At 33.0% G+C, this 23,388-nt stretch overlaps 1 protein-coding gene across 1 annotated transcript in view; it reads left to right on the forward strand.

The window, feature by feature from the left end:
• The window catches only part of PLCB1 (phospholipase C beta 1), an 821,547-nt gene that overhangs the window by 286,923 nt on the left and 511,236 nt on the right, over positions 1-23,388 (forward strand). Inside the window, exon 3 of the mRNA XM_044659490.1 lies at positions 1,647-1,715. Coding sequence (XP_044515425.1) covers positions 1,647-1,715 — 69 coding nt within the window. The remainder of the gene's footprint in view (positions 1-1,646; positions 1,716-23,388) is intronic.

Below are 23,388 nucleotides of genomic sequence, written 5' to 3' on the forward strand. Positions count from 1 at the left end.
TATATATATATATACATATATATATATATATGTATGTAAAGTAGTACAGACTGACTGGAATTTAGGCATGTATACAGCCAGTGAAAATATGGCTAGATGACATGTTTAATGGCATAAGATAATTGCCTTTAATGTCAGGGCTAAAAAGTAGTTTGAATTCCATTTTTTCTGGCTGTCTTTAATGCATGAAACGTTCTCCTTCCTCGTATCTGCTTCTTTGCATCACTGGATCCCTTCAAAAATCAACTAAAATTGTATCTTCTACAGGAAGATTTTTTCAATCCTTAATTTTAGGGCTTTCTCTATATTAATGATTTCATATTTCTTTCAAAGATAGTGTGCTTATACACATTTGTTTCCTTCTTCACTCTCCCATTATAGCTCCCCAAGGGCAAGAAATATCTTTTGAGTTTCCTTGTATTCTAACAGCAACATTCCTGGCACATAGTAGGTGAACTAATTGACTGATAAATAATATGGAGCCATTGAGAGGTTTTGAGTAGGGCAGTGTCATGCCCAGATATTCATGGTAGGAAGATTACTGTAGCAGAGATGTTGAGGGATAATTCAGAGAGGGAAGGGAAAAGAAATAGGAAAACTGGTTAGGTAGCTGGCATAATAGATTAGATAAAGATAGGCTAGATTAGTGTAGTGACAGTGGAGATAGAAAGGAGAGGATGGCAATAAATATACTATGAAGGTAATGCCATTTGGATTTTGGCCATTTGAAATAGAGCAAGAGTCAGGGTCACCTCCAAGATTCAGAATGTGGAAGACTGAGTAAATGTTGATATTACTGATATAAATAGTGAAGTACAAAGAAGGAAGAGCATTTAAAAGAAAAAAAATAATATCTGTTTTGAATGTGTTTAGTTTAGGTCCAAATATCCATCCCAAGTAGTAATTAAAAAAATAGATTCATTAGGTGGCACAGTGGTCAAAATGCTGGACCTGGAGTCGAGAAGACTTGAATTCAAATTCAGTTTGAAATACTTATTGGCTATGTAACCTTTAGCAAATTACTTTATCTTGGTATACTTCAGTTTTCTTGCCTCAAATATGGGGATAGAAATTGTAATTTATTTCCAGGGTTATTGTGAGGTTTTAGAGTTTGAGAGAGATCAGGGTTATTTATAATTCTGCAATCATTTGCACTGAGGTGATAGTAGAGAGCATCAATGGGGTCTATAGCCAAAAAGTATATAAATAGAAAAAAGGTGAGGGGATAAGGGTAAAATATGGGGAACCCAAGAAGGAAAGAATAGCTAAAAGTAGAGAGTAATCAGCTCCTTACTTAAAGCTTACATGTTTCCAAAAGGTAAGGAAGGTGGTATGGAAAAAATCACTGGATTTTTTCAATAAAGTGGTAATTGGTGGGCCATATATATGAGACTTCAACAGTGGATTTTATATAGAAAAAAAGGTTTTGAATTAACCTTCAACACAATCTAAACAGTTCATCAGTTTTGAGTTTTGTTGGTTTACCTGTAGTCTTATATAAGAAAGGAAAAAGACTAAAAGAAAACGCATACTCAGAAAACAAAACCATCTATATACAGCTAGTTGATGAAGACAATATTTTAAAAAAGTATTGAAACAGTTTTCCCCCTCTGAGGATGTTTACAAATTGCTCTTTTGTCTTGCAGGAGACTGAACTCTTAGATCTCAGCCTTGTCAAGGATGCCAGATGTGGGAAACATGCCAGAGCCCCAAAGGTAAGAAGGTTTTTTTTTATGATTTGCCAGACACTGTATCAACTATTTACCTAAGATATTGTGTGAAATTATGGCCAAATGTTGAGCATTTTTCTCTCCCAAGAAACAATGTGGGAAAGTGGAAAGAAGTCTAGCCTCACATCTAGGAAAACTTGGGTCATGTCTCAACTCTGACACATATTGCCTATGTTGTGACCATGAGCAAGCCATTTAGCTTTTTTGCTCTAGGAAATTCTATAAGTTGCCGTGCAAGTTCTGAGTTGAGTTGGTAGAGGGAATTTCCACAACTTGGATTACCACCACACTAATAAAATTCCTTTTTCAAGTGTTTTGTCATTAAAAATGGGTTAAGCTTAAAAATTCAAAACTTATCTGCTATTTCTCAGTGATTAACTTAGAAATGAGATCATTTTCACTTTCCCCTGTGCTGCTTTTCTGTGCCTCCGGCATGTTAAGTGAAATAAACTTCAGACATGATGAAAAAAATACAGTAACCCAAATATCTTATAGTAAAGCTGTCTCCATGAATGGAGGTGGGAACAAGAGATAAGATGTTAGCTTCAAATTAATAATGATTTTGCTATTTGTATGTATTAATTTGATTGAATTCTGGTTGTTTCTATTTTAGAACCACCACACTGTAGGCAAGAAACATTTACAACACATTCCTTTTTTTTTAAGTCCAGAAACCCTTTAAATATTTTATTGATGAACTAATGCATTTCACTAAGATGCTAACCTATATAAATTATGTTAGCAAAGCCCAGGTATACTCATAAGTAATAGGATATTCATATCAAATGCTATTTCTGAAGATAGTAACAATTAGATCAAATACATCTTACTTTGACAATATTGATAAGAAGGCATCTTTATCATTTAATTTTTACTATCTTTTATGTGCTTTAACTGAAACACATTGACATTTCAACTCATTCTTTTTTTTCCTGTTATCAGTATTTACTTGACAGCAAAGCTGATTTTTGCTATGTAAAGATGAATAGCAAAGATAGAAGGCAAGAGAGCCCTTTTATGAGTAGTTATGAGGGGCAGTGGGAAGATTACTGAGTCTGGAGTCAGGAAGAGGTGAGTTCAAATTTGGTCACAGACACTCACTGTATGATACTGGCCAAGTCCCTTAACCCCTGTTTGAGTTTTCTCATCTCTAAAATGAGATGAAGAAGGAAAAAGCAAATCATTCCAGTATTTGTACCATTAAGACACCCAAAGGAGTCAAGAAGGGTCAGATAAGACAAAAAATGATTAAAGAACAATATAGTGCTTTTAGAGGATTTGTAAATAATAGGTGTAGGCAAATTCTACCTAAAGAAAATACTCAGCTACCCTCTTTACTCCTGAAAGCTATTAAAGAATTGCCTAGAGAAAGTTTTCAGAATTATCCCTCCGTGTTTAAGTACATATAAAAAATAAGTATTTCTCTCAGATTCCCTTGTCAGTAATAGTCTTTTGGTTATTCTAATGTTCATTTTCACATCATATAAGAATTTTCAAATGGAATTCCTTAGTAATGACTCAATGATATCTAGTTTTTATTTTATTTTGCATAGCTATCAAAATATGATAAATATTAACATTTTACTAAAGTGATGATTTCTTTTCTTTGAAAAAAACTTGTCCAAGTCACATTGTACTTAGTTTGTCATTTTATTGATTTATTGATTATATGAATATAAGATTCATTTCATTTCTTTTATATTGCTAACAGGGCACTAACTTTGAATAATGAAAAATGAAGTTGTAATTAAATATAACTTTCTGTACCCTCTGAACAATTCAGACATGTTCTTGGATTGAGGAACAATAGGAATCAATCAAGCCTTTTTGGTACCACCCATTGTAGAATCCTTTCCATCTGTATTTGCCTGCCTTTATTATAATAACCAGCATCATAACTATCACAATTATCCATTAAATGCTTTATTAATCGTGAATGATTCTTGATGAATGGCACAGGGATATGGAATGTTTTGCTAATATATTCATCTTTCCTCTTAGAAAACTTCTACCCGGGGCTGCCTTCAACACTCAATTTACTAAACTCTTTATGTTTTGTTAGTATAAACATTAAAACCAGCTAACTACTGAAGCCCTAATGTAGTCCCAAAAGGGGAAGATAATTTAAAAATTCATAAATTATCTTCAGACAAGCTGATTGTTACTTAGCTAACAAATTCTTTTTACCTATAAGCCATTAGTGGTACATAATAAAAAACACTTATATTTGAACTTTCTAAGTCTTTTTGAATATCATTGGACTTGTATAACTATGACTTTTCAAAGCTCAAAATTTACAACTAAGTGATAGAGGACACATTATAGGTACATCTATCAGCCTTCTATCACTGTAGAATCACTCTTTAAAGATTGCCTTTCAATTTGGTTTGCTTTTTATCTGCACACCAGACATCAAGAAACTATTTAAACTTGGATTTTGGAAATGAAGAATAAACAAAAATCTATCCATCTTCTAAGTCAAACTAAAAAATGAAAAGCAAATGTACTTATTCTTGGTTGTCATTCAGAATAAGTTTTAAGCTCCTAGAAGGGCAAGCCAAATAGTGATGGATTATACTTTTGCTTATTCTCCAATTTCAAAATTTATTTGTTTAAACTGTACCTTTATGACTTGTGTTGGGATAAATTGTTTTTTTACCTCGACTTACTAGTAAAAAATAATAGTTCTGAAATTTAAAAATATTTGGAAAGTACAAAAAACTAAAAAAAGACTTGTATCCTCATTCTAAATATTTATGCTGGAAAGGGTATTTGCATAAAGTAGAGGCTTAGGAGAATCTTGAATGAGAACAGCAGTGTCATTATGGCACACTATAGAAGAAAGCCCAGAGTAGGAGGTGGATCACTTCAGCTAAAGAAACAGAAACATAAAAGAAAAATAAAAGAGATTAAATTCGGAGTGGATGATCTGGAAGAGATCAAAATCTGCTGTGACAAGCCACTGACAACTTTCTGGCATCTATAAGTAGGGTTATCACATATTTGGAATAATTTAGGGCTTTATTACCTCTTGCCTAGACTATTAAAATACCCTTGTGGTTCCCTGACTCAAGTCTTTCTACTTTCTAATCCATTCTGCTCTTAAATGCTAAAATCTTTTTTTTAAAAAAAGCTCAGCCCTTACACTAATGTGAATAACCATGTATCCCTACTCAGTTAACTACAGTGACTATTACATGCAGAAAAGCTCTCCACCACCTTGTTCCTTCCCATTTACCCAATCTTCTTGTATCTTACTACCCTCTATGTATTTCTTCTTGATGTAATTGACATATAGTACTAGTCCATGTATCAATTCTGTGTCTTTTCACTGGCTCTCCATATGCTTGGAATGTTCTTTAAATGTCAGCCATGCAGCCTCCCTGGCTTCCTTCAATTCCCATCATCTGCAAGAGCATCTTCCTAGGCTCTGGTCCCTGAAGATGCTAGTGCTATCTCCTCTGAGATTAAATTCCATCTATTCTGTATTATTATACATGTGTCTAGTTATATACATGTTGTGTTATCAGTTATAATGTGACCTCCATTAGGTGGGGAATGACTTTTACTAATACTGACTTATTTCAGTATCACTTAGCACAATGTCTGGTACATAGTAAGCACCTAATAAATATTTGATTAATCAAAAAGGTTCATAAATAGAATACCTTCCAAATTTAAAAATGACACAAAGTAGGAAGGTTAGCTAACACATTCCCTGATAATTAGAGTGTAAAAAAGATCTTGATATGCTATAACAATGAGTTGAGTAAGGTAAGAGCTATAAATGCAAAATATTATATTTACCTTCAAAAAACCAATGCATTATTTTCAGGAAGAGGTAAGGCTAGCCAAAAGTTAAGCTGCAAATGATTTAGGTATTTCACTGGACTGAGATCTCAGTAAAAACAACACTATTGTATTATAAAGTTGAATTAGATTAATTGAAGTGACTTGCAAAGAATCACAGATCTAGAATACAGTAGAAATAAGATTTAAGTCGATGCTCTTGGAAGGCATTATACTATACCTTCTCTTAGGACTCATAGAATCAGAATGTTAGAGAAGGTACAACTCTGAGATTCCTTCAAATGTAGTTCCCCCATTTTATTAATGAGAAAACAGACCCAGGGCATTGAGATTAATATAAAAGATCACAAATTTCTGCTATTGTTAGAATAGTGTGGACTCAGCAAAGACTGGGCCATATGCCTAACAGGTTAGGTAATCAAAAATTCAAGCTTCTATTATATTATTTCAATATTGATTCTGGATTGAAAAATTAAATGACATCATATCTAATAAAATTTTTCATTGCTAAGGTATAAAAAATTGGAGTTGACCGCACTTAGTGAAGAAGATATTAAACAATATTATCACCTACAGTCAGATATCAAACAAATGAGAGTTAAAAAGAAGTCCCAAATGAATCATAAAATCATAGATGTAGTTTGAGAAGGGATCTCAGAGGCCATATAGTTCAACTCCCCAATTTTATACTTGAAGAACCAGAAGGTAAGAAAAGTTAAATGAGTTACCCAAAGTCACACAGGTGTTTTGTGGACCAGCCTCACCATCATCATTTGTCAGTTATACAAAATTACTCAAGATTCTTTTAATATTAGTTAAAAATCATGAATAGCATGCCAATTTTTCCCCTAAGCTCCTAAATCAGTTTTAAATACAAATAATATTGATAATTGTATTAAACCCTTTAAAAATATCCACCCCACTGTTCTTTAGTTTCTTAGATAACCAATAGTTTCCTAGATATGGCTGTCAAATTATTTTCATCTTAAGTAAAATTATTTCAAATGTTTACTTGAGAAATTTACTTAGGAAAAGAAAAAACAAATTGCGTCATAAATATAAAGCTAATTCTCAACCATAATTCAGTATAAGCAATGAAAAAGTTTAGATTTCACATAACAAATAGTTAATAAATGATTTTCTATCTGTCTTCATTTTGTGAAAAAGAAGCCATAAAATTGTGTGCTAATTTTTGATGGACTAGGAAGAAGAAAATTATCTTTTTTTTTTTTAAACCCTTGTACTTTCGGTGTATTGTCTCATAGGTGGAAGAGTGGTAAGGGTGGGCAATGGGGATCAAGTGACCGGCCCAGGGTTACCCAGCTGGGAAGTGGCTGAGGCCGGGTTTGAACCTAGGACCTCCTGTCTCTAGGCCTGACTCTCACTCCACTGAGCTACCCAGCTGCCCCAGAAAATTATCTTTAACAGACATTAAACCATAATAAAAATTGATTACTGATTTTATTATCTATGTGACTATGAGCTTATCAAGTCTTTGTTATTCAAAATCAGAGGATGATTATACAGAAGCATACACACACACACATATATATGTGGCAAATATAACAATAAATTCAAAAGTTACTAAATTTAAATTTATGGATTTTCCCTCCCATTTGCTTTCAAAGGTAGAGTTATACATTTTTTCACACGTAAATTATAAGCCATAATTCCTTTATATATTCATTAAATTCCATTGATGTCAGTAGTTTCCTTGGAAATAAAAACCTTTATCCAAGTAGTCAGAAGTTTGGTAGCAATAATAATAGAATACTGACAAGAGTAAGAAATAGTTCTTTAGACAAATGTTTTCATTGGAAACATTGATCAATTTATTTTCTCTCATTCAATATCTACAAATAAAATGTTTAAATTGCTAATACCAATATTATAATGCCTTTCCTAAAGATTTAAAATCTCCTTATAGTCCTTTATATAACATATATGGAAATTATTTTTTATAAAATGGCAAAATTTTATTACAACTCGTACAGATATTACCCATAGATAGATTTATTATTTCTCCTACCCAACATTTAAATCCCTAAAGCTTATCACAAACAAATATTTACTTTACATGTATCCATTTATAATGAAACAAAATTACTCATCCACTATAGAAAGATATTAAGGATTATATGTCTTTTTATACCATCAACTATCTAGTCTTAATAGCTACCTTGTCCACATGGTTGTTCTAAAGCTCAAGATATTTAAGTATATGAAGTACTTTTTTACAAACTCTGAAGCAACATATAAATGACTTGATAATACTAATATACCACAAAGTACCAAAAATCTAGTCATTATTATTATTTTTTGTTAATTTGATTTTTTCTTTATTAAAATTTAATTAATCAATTAATTACTTCAGGATTTTTTTCTATGGTTACATGATTCATGTTCTTTCCCTCCTCTTCTCTCACCCTCCTCCCATAGCCAATGAGCAATTCTTCTGGGTTTTACATGTGTTACTGATCAAAACCTATTTCCATATATTAATATTTGTAATAGAGTAATCAATTAGAATCCATTTCCCCCATCATATCCCCATCGAACCATGTGATCAAGTAGCTGTTTTTCTTCTTTGTTTCTACTCCCACAGTTCTTTTTCTGTGTGTGGACAGCATTCTTTCTCCTAAGTCCCTCAGAATTGTCCTGGATCATTGCACTGCTAGTAGAGAAGTCCATTACATTCAATTGTGCCACAGTGTATCAGTCCCTAAGTACAATGTTCTCCTGGTTCTGCTCCTTTCACTTTTCATCAATTCCTGGAGCTTGTTCCACTTCACATGGAATTTATCCAGTGTATTATGTAGTATTCTATCACCAACTGTTATCACAACTTGTTCAGCCATTCTCCAGTATAAGAATTTGGAGAGCCAGTCAATGAATGTTATGATAGAGGGGAAGAGAGTCTAAGTCTATGAGCAGGTGACTCTCTCCTCCAGCTCTCTCCTCAGGGCCAAATATGCACTGCCAGTCAAAGGGCATCCCCTCATTTCCAACTTTTTGCTACCACAAAGAGCATTGCTATAAATATTTTTGTACACGTATTGTTCCCTATGATCTCTCTGGGGTACAAACCCAGCAGTGGTATGGCTGGATCAAAGGGTAAGTAGTGTTTTAAAACCCTTTGGGCAGGGGAAGCTGGGTAGCTCAGTGGAGTGAGAGTCAGGCCTAGAGACAGGAGGTCCTAGGTTCAAACCCGGCCTCAGCCACTTCCCAGCTGTGTGACCCTGGGCAAGTCACTTGACCCCCATTGCCCACCCTTACCAATCTTCCACCTATGAGACAATACACCGAAGTACAAGGGTTTAAAAAAAACCCTTTGGGCATAGTTACAAATTGCCTTCCAGAATGGTTGGATCAATTCACAACTCCACCAGCAATGCATTAGTGTCCACTCCAACATTGATTAATTTCATTTGCTGTCATGTTAGCCAATCTGCTAGGTGTGAGGTGGTGCCTTAGAATTGTTTTCATTTGCATTCTCTAATTATAAGAAATTCAGAAGACAATTTTATGTACTTATTTATATAGTTTTGTTTTCTTTATCTGAAAATTGCCTATCCATATTCTTTGCCCATTTTTAAATTGGGGATGGCTTGATTTTAAAATTGAGTTAGCTCCTTGTAAATTTGAGTAATTAGACCTTTTTCAGAGGTTTTTGTTATAATGATTATTCCCCAATTTGTTGCTTGCCTTCTAATTTTGGTTGCATTTGTTTAATTTGTACAAACTCTTTTTAATTTAATTGAATAAATTTTTTTCATTTTACATTTTGTAATATTCTCTATTTCTTACATGGTCTTAAAATATCTCTTTTCTGACAGACATACTATTCTATGTTCACATAATTTACTTATAATTTCCTTCTTTATATTTAAGTCTTTCACCCATTCTGAATTTACTTTGGTGTGTGGTGTGAGACATTGATCTAAACCTAATCTCTCCTATACTGTTTTCCAATTTTCCCAGCAGTTTTTGTCAAATAGTGGGTTTTTCCCTGAAAGCTGGGATCTCTGAGTTTCTTATACACTGTCTTGCTGAGGTCATTTACCCCAAGTCTATTCTATTGATCCTCCCTTCTGTCTCTTAGTCAGCAGCATATTGTTTTGATGATCACTGTACAGTTGAAGACTTGGTAGCTAGTCCCCCATCCTTCACATTTTTTTCATTAGTTCCCTGGATATTCTTGATCTTTTGTTCTCCCAAATAAATTTTGTTATAATTTTTTTTTCAGTCAGCAAAAAAAGTTTCTTGGTAGTTTGATAGGTATGGCACTAAGTAAGTAAAGTAATTTGGGTAGGATTGTCATTTTTAATACATTAGCTTGTTTTACCTATGAGCAATTTGTGTTTTTCCAATTATTTAGATCTTGTTTTAATTGTATGGAAAGTGTTTTGTGTTGTGTTCATATAATTCCTTTGTTTGTCTTGGAATGTAGATTCCAAAATGTTTTATATTATGTACGTGATTTTTTAAATGGAATTCTCTTTCTAACTCTTGCTGCTGAGTTGTGTTGGAAATATATAGAAATGATGGTTTACATGGGTTTATTTTGTATCCTGCAACTTTGCTAAAGTTGTAGATTATTTCCACTAACTTTTTAGTTGATTCTCTACGATTCATTAAGTAGACCATCTTATCATCTGCAAAGAATGAGAGTTTAGTCTCCTCTTTGCCTAATTTAATCTCAATTCCTTTTTCTTCTCTAATTGGTACTGCTAACATTTCTACTACAATGTTAAATAATAGACGTGATAGTGGGCGTCCTTGCTTCACTCCTGATATTATTGGGAATGCTTCTTATTTATCACCATTGCAGATGGTGCTTGCTGATGGTTTCAAATATATACTGTTTATTATTTTCAAGAAAGACCTATCTTTCTCTATACTTTCTAATGTTTTTCAATAGGATGTTATAATACAATGAGTGTTGTATTTTGTCAAAGGCTTTTTCTGCATCCATTGAGATAATCATGTGATTTCTCTTGGTTTGGTTGTTGATATGGTCAATTATATGGATAGTTTTCTAATATTAAACCATCTTTGTATTCTTTGTATAAATCCTACCTGACCATAGTGAATGGCCCTCGTGATAACTTGCTGGAGTCTTTTTGCTAGTATTCTGTTTAAGATTTTTGCATATATGTTCATTAAGGAGATTGGTCCATAATTTTCTTTCTCTGTTTTCAGTCTGCTTGGTTTTGGAATCAGTACCATATTTGTGCCATAATTTGGTAAAACTCCTTCTTTACTTATATTGTCAAAGAGTTTTTATAATATTGGCATTAGTTGTTCTTTGAATGTTTGATAGAATTCACTTGTGAATCCATCTGGCCATGAGGATTTCATTACTATTAATTATAAACAAAAATAATATAATAATTATTGAAATATTATCTCTTCTTTGCTGATTTTGAAAAATGCTTAAAATCCAAGGGCATATATGCCTAAGGAATGGCTAAAGATGTAGCCCTTATTTATCTACCATGAGATTAGCTTAATAACTATCTCAGGTAGTGAGAGCCTTTAACTATTTTGAATAATCCCAATAAAAGCAATTACATTCTCTTTGTGACTTCTCATGGTTTCCAAATTGAGTCTTTTAGTTCCAATTATTGGGCACACTACTCTCTACCAGTATTACCACCTAATAGTCAGGACCATTTAGATTAATTAGAATATTCATAACATTGGTTATCTTAGTCTTGTACAATTTAGAGCCCTTGAACTTAGTAAGAGAAAACCAAAACAAGGATTCATCCTTACTGTTGCTAGATAGGAAGGGAAATAATTCTTCCTTCCATGTTTCTGTTGTTTTTAAACTACATTCTTTTATTTATTCAATTACAAGGAATATGCCACAAAGTTGTTTAAAACTCTACTTGGATATTCACTGCCTAAGGGACAAAATTTCCAAAATTGTTCTAGAATTTAGTATTTAAGTGAAATTATTAAAATAAGATAAGCCTTCAGCCACTTGTATTAATTTTCAAACCTCACCATAGTTGGTAACTTCAGACTGAGTTTTAATAATTTCTTTTCCTTAAGGAGGAAAACCCCAACAACTTTCTTCTTTTCATTTAAATACCTAGTTTAACTCTCTCCCCCCATTAGAAAGACATCATTTGACAAAAATATAATATATATGAGTGTGTACATATAATGTCTTACATATTTTTATTAATCAGTTCTCTTTCTGATGAGAAGGGAGGGAGACATTTGGATCAAATAATTTCAGAAAAGTTATGAGGAAATTTGTTATTAAAATAAAAAGATAATAAAACAAAATGATTGGATCAGTTCACAGTTTCACCAAGAGTAGTAGCTTCCCTCTTTCCCCACATCATCCAACATTAGTGCTTTTGCTCTTGTATCATTTTAGCCAACTTGATAGGTATGAGATGATAACTTAGTTATTTTCTCCAATAATGATTTAGAGCATTTTTTCATATAGTCATGTACAGCTTTGTTTTCTTCATCTAAAAACTATCTCTTCTTAGCTTTTAGCCATTTATCAATTAGAGAATGGCTCATATTCTTAAATATTTTTAAATGTTCTCTATATATTTGCAATATGAGACCTCTTTCCAAGAAACCATCTATATTTTCTTCCCACTTTACTTCTTTTCTTCTAATCATCTCTATATTAGTTTCATTTGAGTAAAACATTCAATTTAAAGTATTCAGAATTATCAATTTTATATCTCACAATGCTTTCTATCTCTTCCTTAATGAGAAATTATTTTCCTTTTCATAAATCTGATAGGTAATGTTTCCTGTTCTTCTAATTTGCTTATAACTCCCTTTATACCTAGGTCATTCAGCCATTTTCATCTTATTTTGGTAAATGTTGTAACATACTGGTATGTATCTATATTTCTGCCACATATCTTTCCCAGTTTTCCTAGCATTTTTTATCAAATAGTGAATTCTTATTTCCAAAACTTGTATCTTTATATTTGTCAAACCCATGATTTTTATAATCTTTTATAACTGTTTGCTGTATATTTGTTCTCCACTGATACACTTTTCTATTTCTTAGCCAGTACAAGACAGTTTTAACAATTATGGATTCATGATGTAGTTCAAAATCTTGTATTGCTAGACTATATTTCTTTATATTTTTTTTCATGAATTCATTTGATATTCTTGACCTTTTGTTTTGGTTTCCTCTTACTAGGTTCAAGGGCTTTTAATTCTACAAGATCGAGATAAACAAGATATAATGTTAGGAACATTCTAATAATATCAATGGCAGTGACTATTAGGAATGGCTAAAGATGTAGTCCTCATTAATTTACCACAAGATTAGGTTAATAACTATTTCAGGTAGCTGAGAGTCTTTAACTATTTTGGATAATCCCAATAAGGGCAATTACATTCTCTGAGTAGCTTCTTATGGTATCCAGATGTAGTCTTTTAGTTCCAATTAGTTTTTATACTTCATTGAAATCATTTTTGGTAATTTCATCTAATTTCTAATTAATAGTAATTAGAAATCTCATAATTATTTACTTCTTTGCTATTTTCCTACTGAAAAAAAAATGACAGGCCACTCCAATATCTGCTAAGAAAATCCTATGGAGAGTACTGATGTGCTACTGCAGACAGAGTCTCAAAGAGTAGGATACTACTAAACAATCACAACCACAAAGTCATTCACATCCTCAGACATCTGAAAATTTTCAAAGCTAGATAAATACAACAATGATTTAATAATATAATATTTTATAATAATAAAATTATTACAAAAATGATGATAATAATAAAATAACTTAGCTCATGATAGCACTTTCCCCACAAATCTGTGAGAACATATAGTTATCTTAAAGAAAATACATTAAAAGACTGAAAAACACTAAAGAAGTGTGATATACTAAGCTAAAAACATACATCTTATTTTTTAAGATTTGAACTCTTCAAGGACATGCTATCTTAAACATAGAAAATCCTCTTTATCTTCCATAAATATAAATAATTGTAGTCACTTCCCCTCTGATTGAATCAGATATATTTGAGCAAATCACATTTGTATCACATGAATATTAGAATTGTATTTTGGATCCTTTAATATTTTCAGAATGCAGCTATTCGCCATCTTGTGGTGAAGTCTGATACCAAATTCTTGACACCCTAGAAAAGACTAATCTAATTAGGGAAGCATTTAATCTTAAAAGAGTGCCATTTTCCTGTGTTCTCTTAATCCTCCTGTTCCCAAGGGCAGATGGATTTTTACACTGGAAATCTTTATCTTCAACTGTTACTGGTCAAGAAGGCTACTTTTGAGTATAGTATGTAAGTGGTCCCTTAAAAATCAACTTTCACACACTAGATACTACGACACTTTTGAGAAATAACAGAATATTTAGAATCTTACAGAAGAGAATGGCAGAAGATCATGCATGGTATTCCTTTTTCAAACAGGGGGGAGGGTAAAAGTTAAGGGATTAAGCCTGGCAATTAAGCTATAAGATAAAACGAACATACTAAGGGTGGCATAGCACATAGAGTAGTGTATTTGATCACATCTCATCTTAGATAATTTTTACTTTATGACCTTGAACATGTTATTTAGCTTATCTTGATCTCAGTTTCCTCATACGTAAAATGAAAAATACCTGAAATGTGACCAACTATCTCAGGGGGTTTTTAGAACTTGACACTCACATAAAACAGCCAGTATAATGTATTAAGTAGAGAGCTGGCCTTAGTGCCAGGAAGACCTAGATTTAAAGTTGTCCTTCACTTCTCTGCAATATGAATCTCACATAGACTACCATGTACCAGTGAAATCACAGGTCCATTGTCTTTCCCAATATTTATCCTAAACACTAGAGAATGGGACTAACAATAGATCAATACTAAATATCCTATATGCCTCCTTTTCCTACCACTTTGGAATCTTATTGAGAATAATCTATATACATATCAAGAGCATCCTTGAAGAAGACACAAAAGAATTGGAATATTTTCACAAATAATATTTTGGGGAAGACCACATCTTTCAGTGGCAGAACTGGCTCAGAACTGAAAAGAATAAAAGTCCTGCTCCTTATTTTTAACTACAAAAAAGCAACCCATTGTAAAGTAAAGAAAAAAAGGTCATTTTCAGATTCTTCTACACAAAAGTATCCACAGGCTTATGATAAGCTGTTATATTTCTTCAAGGCTATAGTAACTGAGAAAATATTGTCTGATTATCCTCTAAATATTAAGATAAAGCTAAGATAAGAATAAAAGGCGACAGATGTCAAAGATGTTTATCAGTGAAAAAGAAGGTGAAAAATAGGTTATAGTATAATAATCAAATGGAAAGGGGATTCCCAATACCTAGTAATGGCCTTCAAATATTCATGTTTGCACATAATATCTTTCAGATGATGTCAAACTTTGCAATATTGCTAAGCATTCTAAATGAGTTCCTTTTCCCTCTTTTTTTTGAAGGCTTAGTAAAATATCTGGCACATAATAGATGTTTAATAAATATTTATTGATTAATTGTTCCTTTTTAAGAGACATGTTTAGATGCAATAATGCTAATCTATCCGTGGCTACATTTTTTTTAAACCCTTAACTTCTATATATTGGCACAAGAGTGGTAAGGGTGGACAATGGGGGTCAAGTGACTTGCCCAGGGTCACAAAGCTGGGAAGCGTCTGAGGTCAGATTTGAACCTAGGACCTCCCAAATCTAGGCCTGACTCTCAATCCACTAAGCTACTCAGCTGCTCCCCTCCCTCCCCCCGGCCCCCATGGCTAAATTTCAAATGAATTGCACAAATATAAAGGAATCAGAAATTAAAAACAATGATGACTGTTGATCATTACTAAGCAAAAACACCATACACATTATCCAAATGCCTCATTAAGACCTTCTTTTTTGACCTCTATTATTGCAAAATCTTCCTATTCAGTTTCCCTATTTCAGATTTCTCCTCAGCTGAACACATATTTTCCCCAAACACCTTCCTACTGATAACTTGTTACCAAAAACTCACAAATCAGAGAATACCTGGATTTCCAGGAATTTATTAGACTTATTTAGTTGGAACTTTTATACTTTGTTACTTCTACACTTCTTGTCATTAACTCAGAATAACTAAAGAATGCACAAAATGGAAAACCCATGAGCAAAATCATCACAGACCTGTCCCTAAGACCTGAGTTGTGTCTTATTTGAAACAAAGGCCTGTGAACAGTACAGGGCAGATAACATCTTCTGACAAAATGAGAGGAAAAACTCTCACGAAGACACCTATATGAAATAATCAAGTTTGAGCAACTTTACAAATATATGGCATCATTTTTTTTCATGCACAATAAATAAAATAACTAATTCATTGGAAGGTATTTGTAAAGATGACAGAATCAGAGAACTTTGTTTTCTTTATCTTGTGTTTTAAAGGCAGTAATTAATCCTTATTGTTGTGATTTAATCGGCTTTCAGTGGTGTCTGTCTCTTCTTGATCCCTTTGGGGTTCTCTTGGCAAAGATTCTGGTATAGTTTGCCATTTCCTTCTACAGCTCATTTTATAGATTATAAAACTGAGGCAAACAGAGTTAAGTACCTTGCCCAGGGTCACATACCTAGTAAATATTTGAAGCCAGATTTTAACTCAGGAAGAAAAATCTTTCTGACTTCACACTTGACCCACTATCCACTAAGCTATCTACATATCCTACATACAGAGAGACTTATGTACAAATGTATGGGTTTCTAAATATGGGATATTTATCTACCTATGATTATAAACAATTTTGATGGTGATATGACAGCTCATAGCTACATATATAGATCTTGAGAACTGGAAGATATCTTAAGGTTAACATTATTAAACCTTTTCTTTTCTTTTTTTTTTAATTTTAAACCCTTAACTTCTGTGTATTGACTTATAGGTGGAAGATTGATAAGGGTGGGTAATGGGGGTCAAGTGACTTGCCCAGGGTCACACAGCTGGGAAGTGTCTGAGGTCATATTTGAACCTAGGACCTCCTGTCTCTAGGCCTGGCTCTCAATCCACTGAGCTACCCAGCTGCCCCCTAAACCTTTTCATTTTAAAATTAAAAGCATCCAGCCAAAAGAATTTAAGTGACTTACTCAAAGTCATGTCAGGTAGTAAATGATGTGGCCAAAATTTTTGTCAGCCTTGTTTCACAGTAGATAGGATGCTGGGCTTCTAGTAAGGGAGATCTGAGGTCAAATCTGGCCTAAATTCTTAATAACTGTATTAAACTGGGGAAATTATTTAACTTCTGTTTTTATTAGTTTCATTATTTATACAATTGAGATAATAATAGCATCTATTTCATAAGGTCACAATATAGAGATTAGTTGTTATTAGTATTAAAAATAAGACATTCTCACTCTTTCCAATCAACTTAAAGATCTCCAAGGAGGGAAAAAGCAGAATTCGCTATTTGACAATGCTAAGTTTTTATATTTTTTGAAACTTCCTACATCTTTTGTAGGTATCAAGGAGGCCTGGCTGTCTCCACTGCCCTTGCCCTAATCTACTTATTTTTATTGTTAGCTTTTTCAAGGCAGAAACTGCCTGTTGTTTCAACTTCCTATCACAAGGCTATAACATATTGCTCTGAGTAGATTAAGAATATAATAAATATTTGTTGACTTACATGGTATAAATCATTAAAATGTAGTATGTATAATTATAGATAAATAAATCACAGTCTTTGATTATATTTGATGGATCTATGAGTTCATCATTTAGGGATTCCTTCCAGATTTCACCTTTTCTATGACTTAGCCTATGATTCTCTTGTTCATGAGGCCCTATGAATCTTTAAAGATTCATTAAAGCCCAGTACTCTTTTCTACTATGCCACATAATTGCCTCTAAACTCCTGCAAAGTTCCAGTAGTACAATGGAGCTATAATCTCATTAATGTGGGCATTTCTTTCATGTAACTCACCTTTGCAGGTCCATCATGTTCAACAGTCATCCATTTTCTTCCTTAAGCTTGCCACAATGTAATTCATCTAATGAACTGGGAGATTTCCTCAATTTTTCTTGACAATGAATCATCTATTGCTTCCTGCTGTTAAACTAGACATCTCTTTTCTAGTTATACATTCTTTCATCTTGTTCATTATACCACTTTTACATTGTTTTCTTGTTTTAATGTTTCTCACCATACTAGCAATTCTGTACTTTCTCGGATATTGTAGAAACCAAAAGATGTGGTTTTTTTGGATGTTAAATGGTTACCATGAAAAGTCAGATTCAGGATTCCCAAATGCTCTTTTTCTCTTCTCCCAACTGTCACTCAGGATTCCAGGTTTCCCCAGAGAGCCAAGTTTCTAGTCTCCTTCAAGCTAGGTACACAGCCAGGAATGCCAGTTGACAGTTGGAATCCCATAACATCAACTCCTCAGAACTCCTGCAGGAAGCTTTCTCCAATATTCTAAGCTGAGCTTTAGGCAAAATTCCTTCCAACAGTTTTACCCTGTCCTTACCTTGCTAAATCCAAATCTTATTTAAGTCTAATAACTTAGTCTTTGGGAATAGCTGGAAAAAGGAGACTAACGGATAAGAAGAAGGAGACCTCTCTTTTTCCCCACTGTGAGTGGCTGTGGAGTGGAGCAGGTCTGGTAAGATCTACCTGACCAGAAGCCTGTCTAGGCCAAAACCTGACTAAGCCAAGGACCCAGACTTGGCCCAGAAAGAACTGAAGTTGGAGGAGTGAGCTAAAAGAATTAAAGAGACAGTTACTTAAGATATATAAAAGAATTATAACTAGCATAGAGCATTTAACGTAGACCTGGAGATTTAGAATAGTGAAAAGGAGTTGTAGGTAAGGCTTTGGGGAAACCCAAGAATGAATCAAATTCTCCTGAATTAGATTCTCATGAATCAGAGGGTAATTGAGACAAGCTTAGACCCCTGTTAGATTTAGGGAATCTATTCTATCCTCAGCCTTTATTACCTATCCTTACCTTTCCTTAAACCATTTAAACCTTATTAAATAAAGGGTTTTTTTGCTTTTACAATCTGTCTCCTAAGGGTTGTTACTCTGTATGATTTTTCTAGGCCAACTGTGACTCAGGGCTTCATCTCAAATCCAACTGATAACTAAGTGGTTTAACAGCAAAAAAACAAGAACCTTTAAGAAGATGCAGCATCTCTTGTTACCTACCAGTTTATTCCTGACAATAGGCAGCTAAATATTTTAATGTTGCCTTTTTTGATAGTTTATGAAATAAAGCTCAGTCAAGTCATATAATGTACTGTTACTTATTACCTGTTTTTTTCCAAACTGTAAAGTGTTGGGATTGAACTAATTCCTCTTAAAAGTACCTTCAAACATAAACAACAACAATGTAATGATGAGATGATCAGCATCCTGCTCTCACTTTTATTGAATCTCTAGTTTTTCAGTCTTGTTTTAAAATCAATGTGCTGCCCAAGAGCAAATGTCCCTTGATCAAAAAAAGTTAGAATTATCAACTATTTAAAAATCACATTTAATGATTAAATGTGTGTATATTTGTGTGCACATATATGTAAATAAATTAGGAGACCATACCCAGCTGAACAATGTCACATATTCACCATGATTTGACACTGACATTTATAGTAGGAAAGGAAAATGTACAATTTAGATAATTTTTTACCCTAGTATATCCCACAAATTTTGTTTGAAACATAAATATGGCTGCTCATATATGACATTCCATCTTCAACCTCTGTGTTCAAACTTATTTTTTTTAATTTTTTAAATTTTGTAATGAAAGATTTTTCCATGGTTACATGATTCATGTTTTTACTCTTCCCTCCAACTCCCTCTACCCTCACCCCCCACAGCCTACGTGCATTTCCACTGTTTTTTACACATGTCATCAATTGAAACCTATTTCCATATTGTTGATAGTTACAGAGGGGTGGTTGTTTAGAATCTACATCCCAAATCATATCCGCAACAAGCCATGTGTTCAAGCAGTTGTTTTTCGTCTCTGTTTCTACTGTCATAGTTTTTCCTCTGAATGTGGACAGTGTTCTTTTACATAAATCCCTCAGAATTGTCCTGGATCCTTGCATTGCTGCTAGTAGAAAAGCCCATTACGTTCAATTGTGCCACAGTATATCTTTCTCTGTGTATGAGGTTTTCCTGGTTCTGCTCCTTTCACTCTGCATCAATTCCTGGAGGTCATTCCAGTTCACATGGAATTCCTCCAGTTCATTATTCTTTTGAGCACAGTAGTATTCCATCACCAACAGATACCACAATTTCTTCAGCCATTCCCCATTAGAAGGGCATACCCTCGTTTTCCATTTTTTTGCTACCACAAAGAGCGCGGCTATAAATATTTTTCTACAAGTAAGTGGTATGGCCGGATCAAAAGGCAGATAGTCTTTTAAAGCCCTTTGGACATAGTTCCAAATTTCCATCTAGAATGTTTAGATCAATTCACAACTCTGCCAGCAATGTATCAATGTCCCAATTTTGCCATGTCCCCTCCAACATTAACCACTTTCCTTTGCTGTCATATTAGCCAATCTGCTAGGTGTGAGGTTGTATCTCAAAGTTGTTTTGATTTGTATTTCTCTAATTACAAGAGATTTACAACACTTTCTCATGTGCTTATTGATACTTTTGATTTCTTTATCTGAAAATTGTTCATGTCTCTTGCCCATTTATCAATTGGGGAATGGCTTGATTTTTTCATACAATTAATTTAGCTCCTTATATATTTGAGTAATTAGACCTTTGTCAGAGTTTTTTGTTATAAAGAATTTTTTACCAATTTGTTGATTACCTTCTAATTTTGGCTGCATTTGTTTTGTTTGTATAAAAATTTTTAATTTAATGTAATCAAAATTATTTACTTTTCATTTTGTAATTTTTTCTAACTCTTGCTTGGTTTTAAAATCTTTCCTTTCCCAGAGATCTGACAAGTATACTATTCTGTGTTCGCCTAATTTTCTTAGTTTCCTTCTTTATATTCAAGTCATTCACCCACTCTGAATTTAACTTGGTATAGGGTGTGAGATGTTGATATAAAACTAATCTCTCCCAAAATTTTCCAATTTTCACAGCAGTTTTTGTCAAATAGTGGATTTTTGTCCCAAAATCTGGGCTCATTGGGTTTATAGGAGACTGTCTTGCTGAAATCATTTACCCCAAATCTTTTACACTGATCCTCCCTTCTGTCTCTTAGCCAGTATCATATTGTTTTGATGACCATTGCTTTATAGTACAGTTTAAGATGTGATCCTGCTAGACCACCTTCCTTCATTTTTTTCATTATTTCCCTTAATATTTTTGGTCTTTTATTCTTCCAAATGAATTTTGTTATACTTTTTTTCCTAATTCAATAAAAAAAGTTTCTTGGTAGTTTGATAGGTATGGCACGAAAAAAGTAAATTCATTTGGGTAGAATGGTCATTTTTATTATCTTAGCTTAACCTACCCATGAGCAATCAAACTTTTTCCAGTTCTTTAGATCTATTTTTAATTGTTTGGAAAGTGTTTTGTGGTTGTGTTGGTATAACTCCTGTGTTTGTTTCAGTAGATAGATTCCTAAGTATTTTAAATTGTCTAGGGTCATTTTAAATGGTGTTTCTCTTTCTAACTCTTGCTGCTGCAATGTGTTGGAAATATATAGAAATGCTGATGATTTATATGCATTTATTTTGTATCCTGCAACTTTGCTAAAGTTGTTGATTATTTCCACTACCTTTTTAGTTGGCTCCTTGGATTTTTTTAAGTAGACCATCATATCATCTTCAAAGAGTTATAGCTTGGTCTCCTAATTGCCTATTTTAAGACCTTCAGTTTCCTTTTCTTCTCTAATTGTTATATCTAGTGTTTCTAGAACAATGTTAAATAATAGAGGAGATAATGGGCATCCTTGTTTCATACCTGATTTTATTGGGAATTCTTCTAATTTATCCCCATTGCAGATGATGCTTGTTGATGGTTTAAGATATATACTGTTTATTATTTTTAGGAAAGGCCCTTCTATTCCTATACTTTCTAGTGTTTTCAATCAGAATGGATGTTGTATTTTGTCTAAGGCTTTTTCAGCATCTATTGAGATAATCATGTGATTTTTATGTGTTAGCTTGTTCATATGGCCAATTTTATGGACGGTTTTCCTAACATGAACCATTTTGCATTCTTGGTATAAATCCCCCCTGATAATAATGAATGACCCTCTTGATCACGTGCTGAAGTCTTTTTGTTAGTATTCTATTTAAGATTTTTGCATCTATGTTCATAAGTGAGATTGGTCTGTAATTTTCTTTCTCTGTTTTTGGTCTACCTAGCTTTGTGATTAGTACCATATTTTTGTCATAAAAGAAATTTGGTAGAACTCTTCTTTTGTTTATTATGTCAAATAATTTGTATAGTATTGGGATTAGATGTTCTTTGAATGTTTGATAGAATTCACTTGTGAATCCCTTGGGCCCTGCTGATTTTTTCTTAGGGAGATTTTTTTATGTTTTGTTTAGTTTCTTTTTATTTATTTAAGTATTCTATTTCTTCTACTCTTAATCTAGGCAATTTACATTTTTTGTAAATATTTATACATATCATATAGATCAGTGATGGGCAAGCTATGGCCCATGGGCCAGATGTGGCCCCCTGAAATGTTCTATCCAGTGGCATGACATTATTCCTAATCTGACAAATACAATGGGTAGGATACAATACGATGAAACTTTGATAGAGTTGCCTTAGAAACAGACTGACAGATAAGCATTTCCTTTCCTTTGCAACCCTTTCTTAAAAAGATTGCCCATCACTGGTCTAGATTTTCATATTTATTTTCATATAATTGGATAAAATATTTTTAATGATTGCATTAATTTCATCTTCATTGGAGGTGAGGTCTCCTTTTTCATCTTTGATATTGCTAATTTGGCTTTCTTCTTTAGTTTTTTAATTTGATTGACCAATATTTTGTCAATTTTATTTGTTTTTTCAAAGTACCAGCTTCTGGTCTTATTTATTAGTTCAATAGTTCTTTTACTTTCGATTTTATAAATTTCTCCTTTAATTTTTATGATTGCTAATTTAGTTTTCATCTGCTGATTTTTAATTTGTTAGTTTTCTAGTTTTTTTTTTATTTTCATGCCCAATTCATTGATCTTTGACTTCCTTAATTTGTTAATATATGTACTCAAAGATATTTTTAATATAAATATAATTTTATATATATTTTATTAAAATATAATTTTAATATAAAGATAATTTTATCAAAGATATTTAAAGGTAGACTTACTTATTACCTTCAAAAAATAGTCCAACACTTATTTTCATATGAACCATATATCAACAATTTCAGCTGCTTAGTACCTTTTCTACCTAAAAAAACGTTGGGTTGGTGTGGTACATATTTAGTATATTATTGTATATGTACCTGCTTTTTCTTACAGAACAGAAATTGTTTCCTTTTATATTTATATGTTCATCACGTAGCAGCATGCCTTATAGATGTTGATTGCTACATAAAAACATTTGAGGAATAAATCCAGTTTACACATGGCAGAATAGGGGAGCATGGGAATTCTGAGTCAATAAGTGTAGGCTGTACTTAGTAACTGGATGACAAGTCAATTTACAGCTCCAGACCTCAATTTTTTTTTCCTCTGCAAAAGCTTTATTCTATATGGGGAGTTATACAGGGGTATCTGAGTGAGGGGCTTCCATCCTCCCTAGAATATGCTATGCAGTTCCAGGATTCCCCCTGTGACTTTGTCATTCAGGAAGGGTTTGATGGCCCCCAAGCAATTCTACCTATGTATAACTCAAAAATAGTAGTAGTAGTAGTAGTAGTAGTAGTAGTAGTAGTAGTAGTAGTAGTAGTAGTA

This window comes from Gracilinanus agilis, chromosome 2 (genome assembly GCF_016433145.1).
Source record: "Gracilinanus agilis isolate LMUSP501 chromosome 2, AgileGrace, whole genome shotgun sequence".
NCBI lineage: Eukaryota > Metazoa > Chordata > Mammalia > Didelphimorphia > Didelphidae > Gracilinanus > Gracilinanus agilis.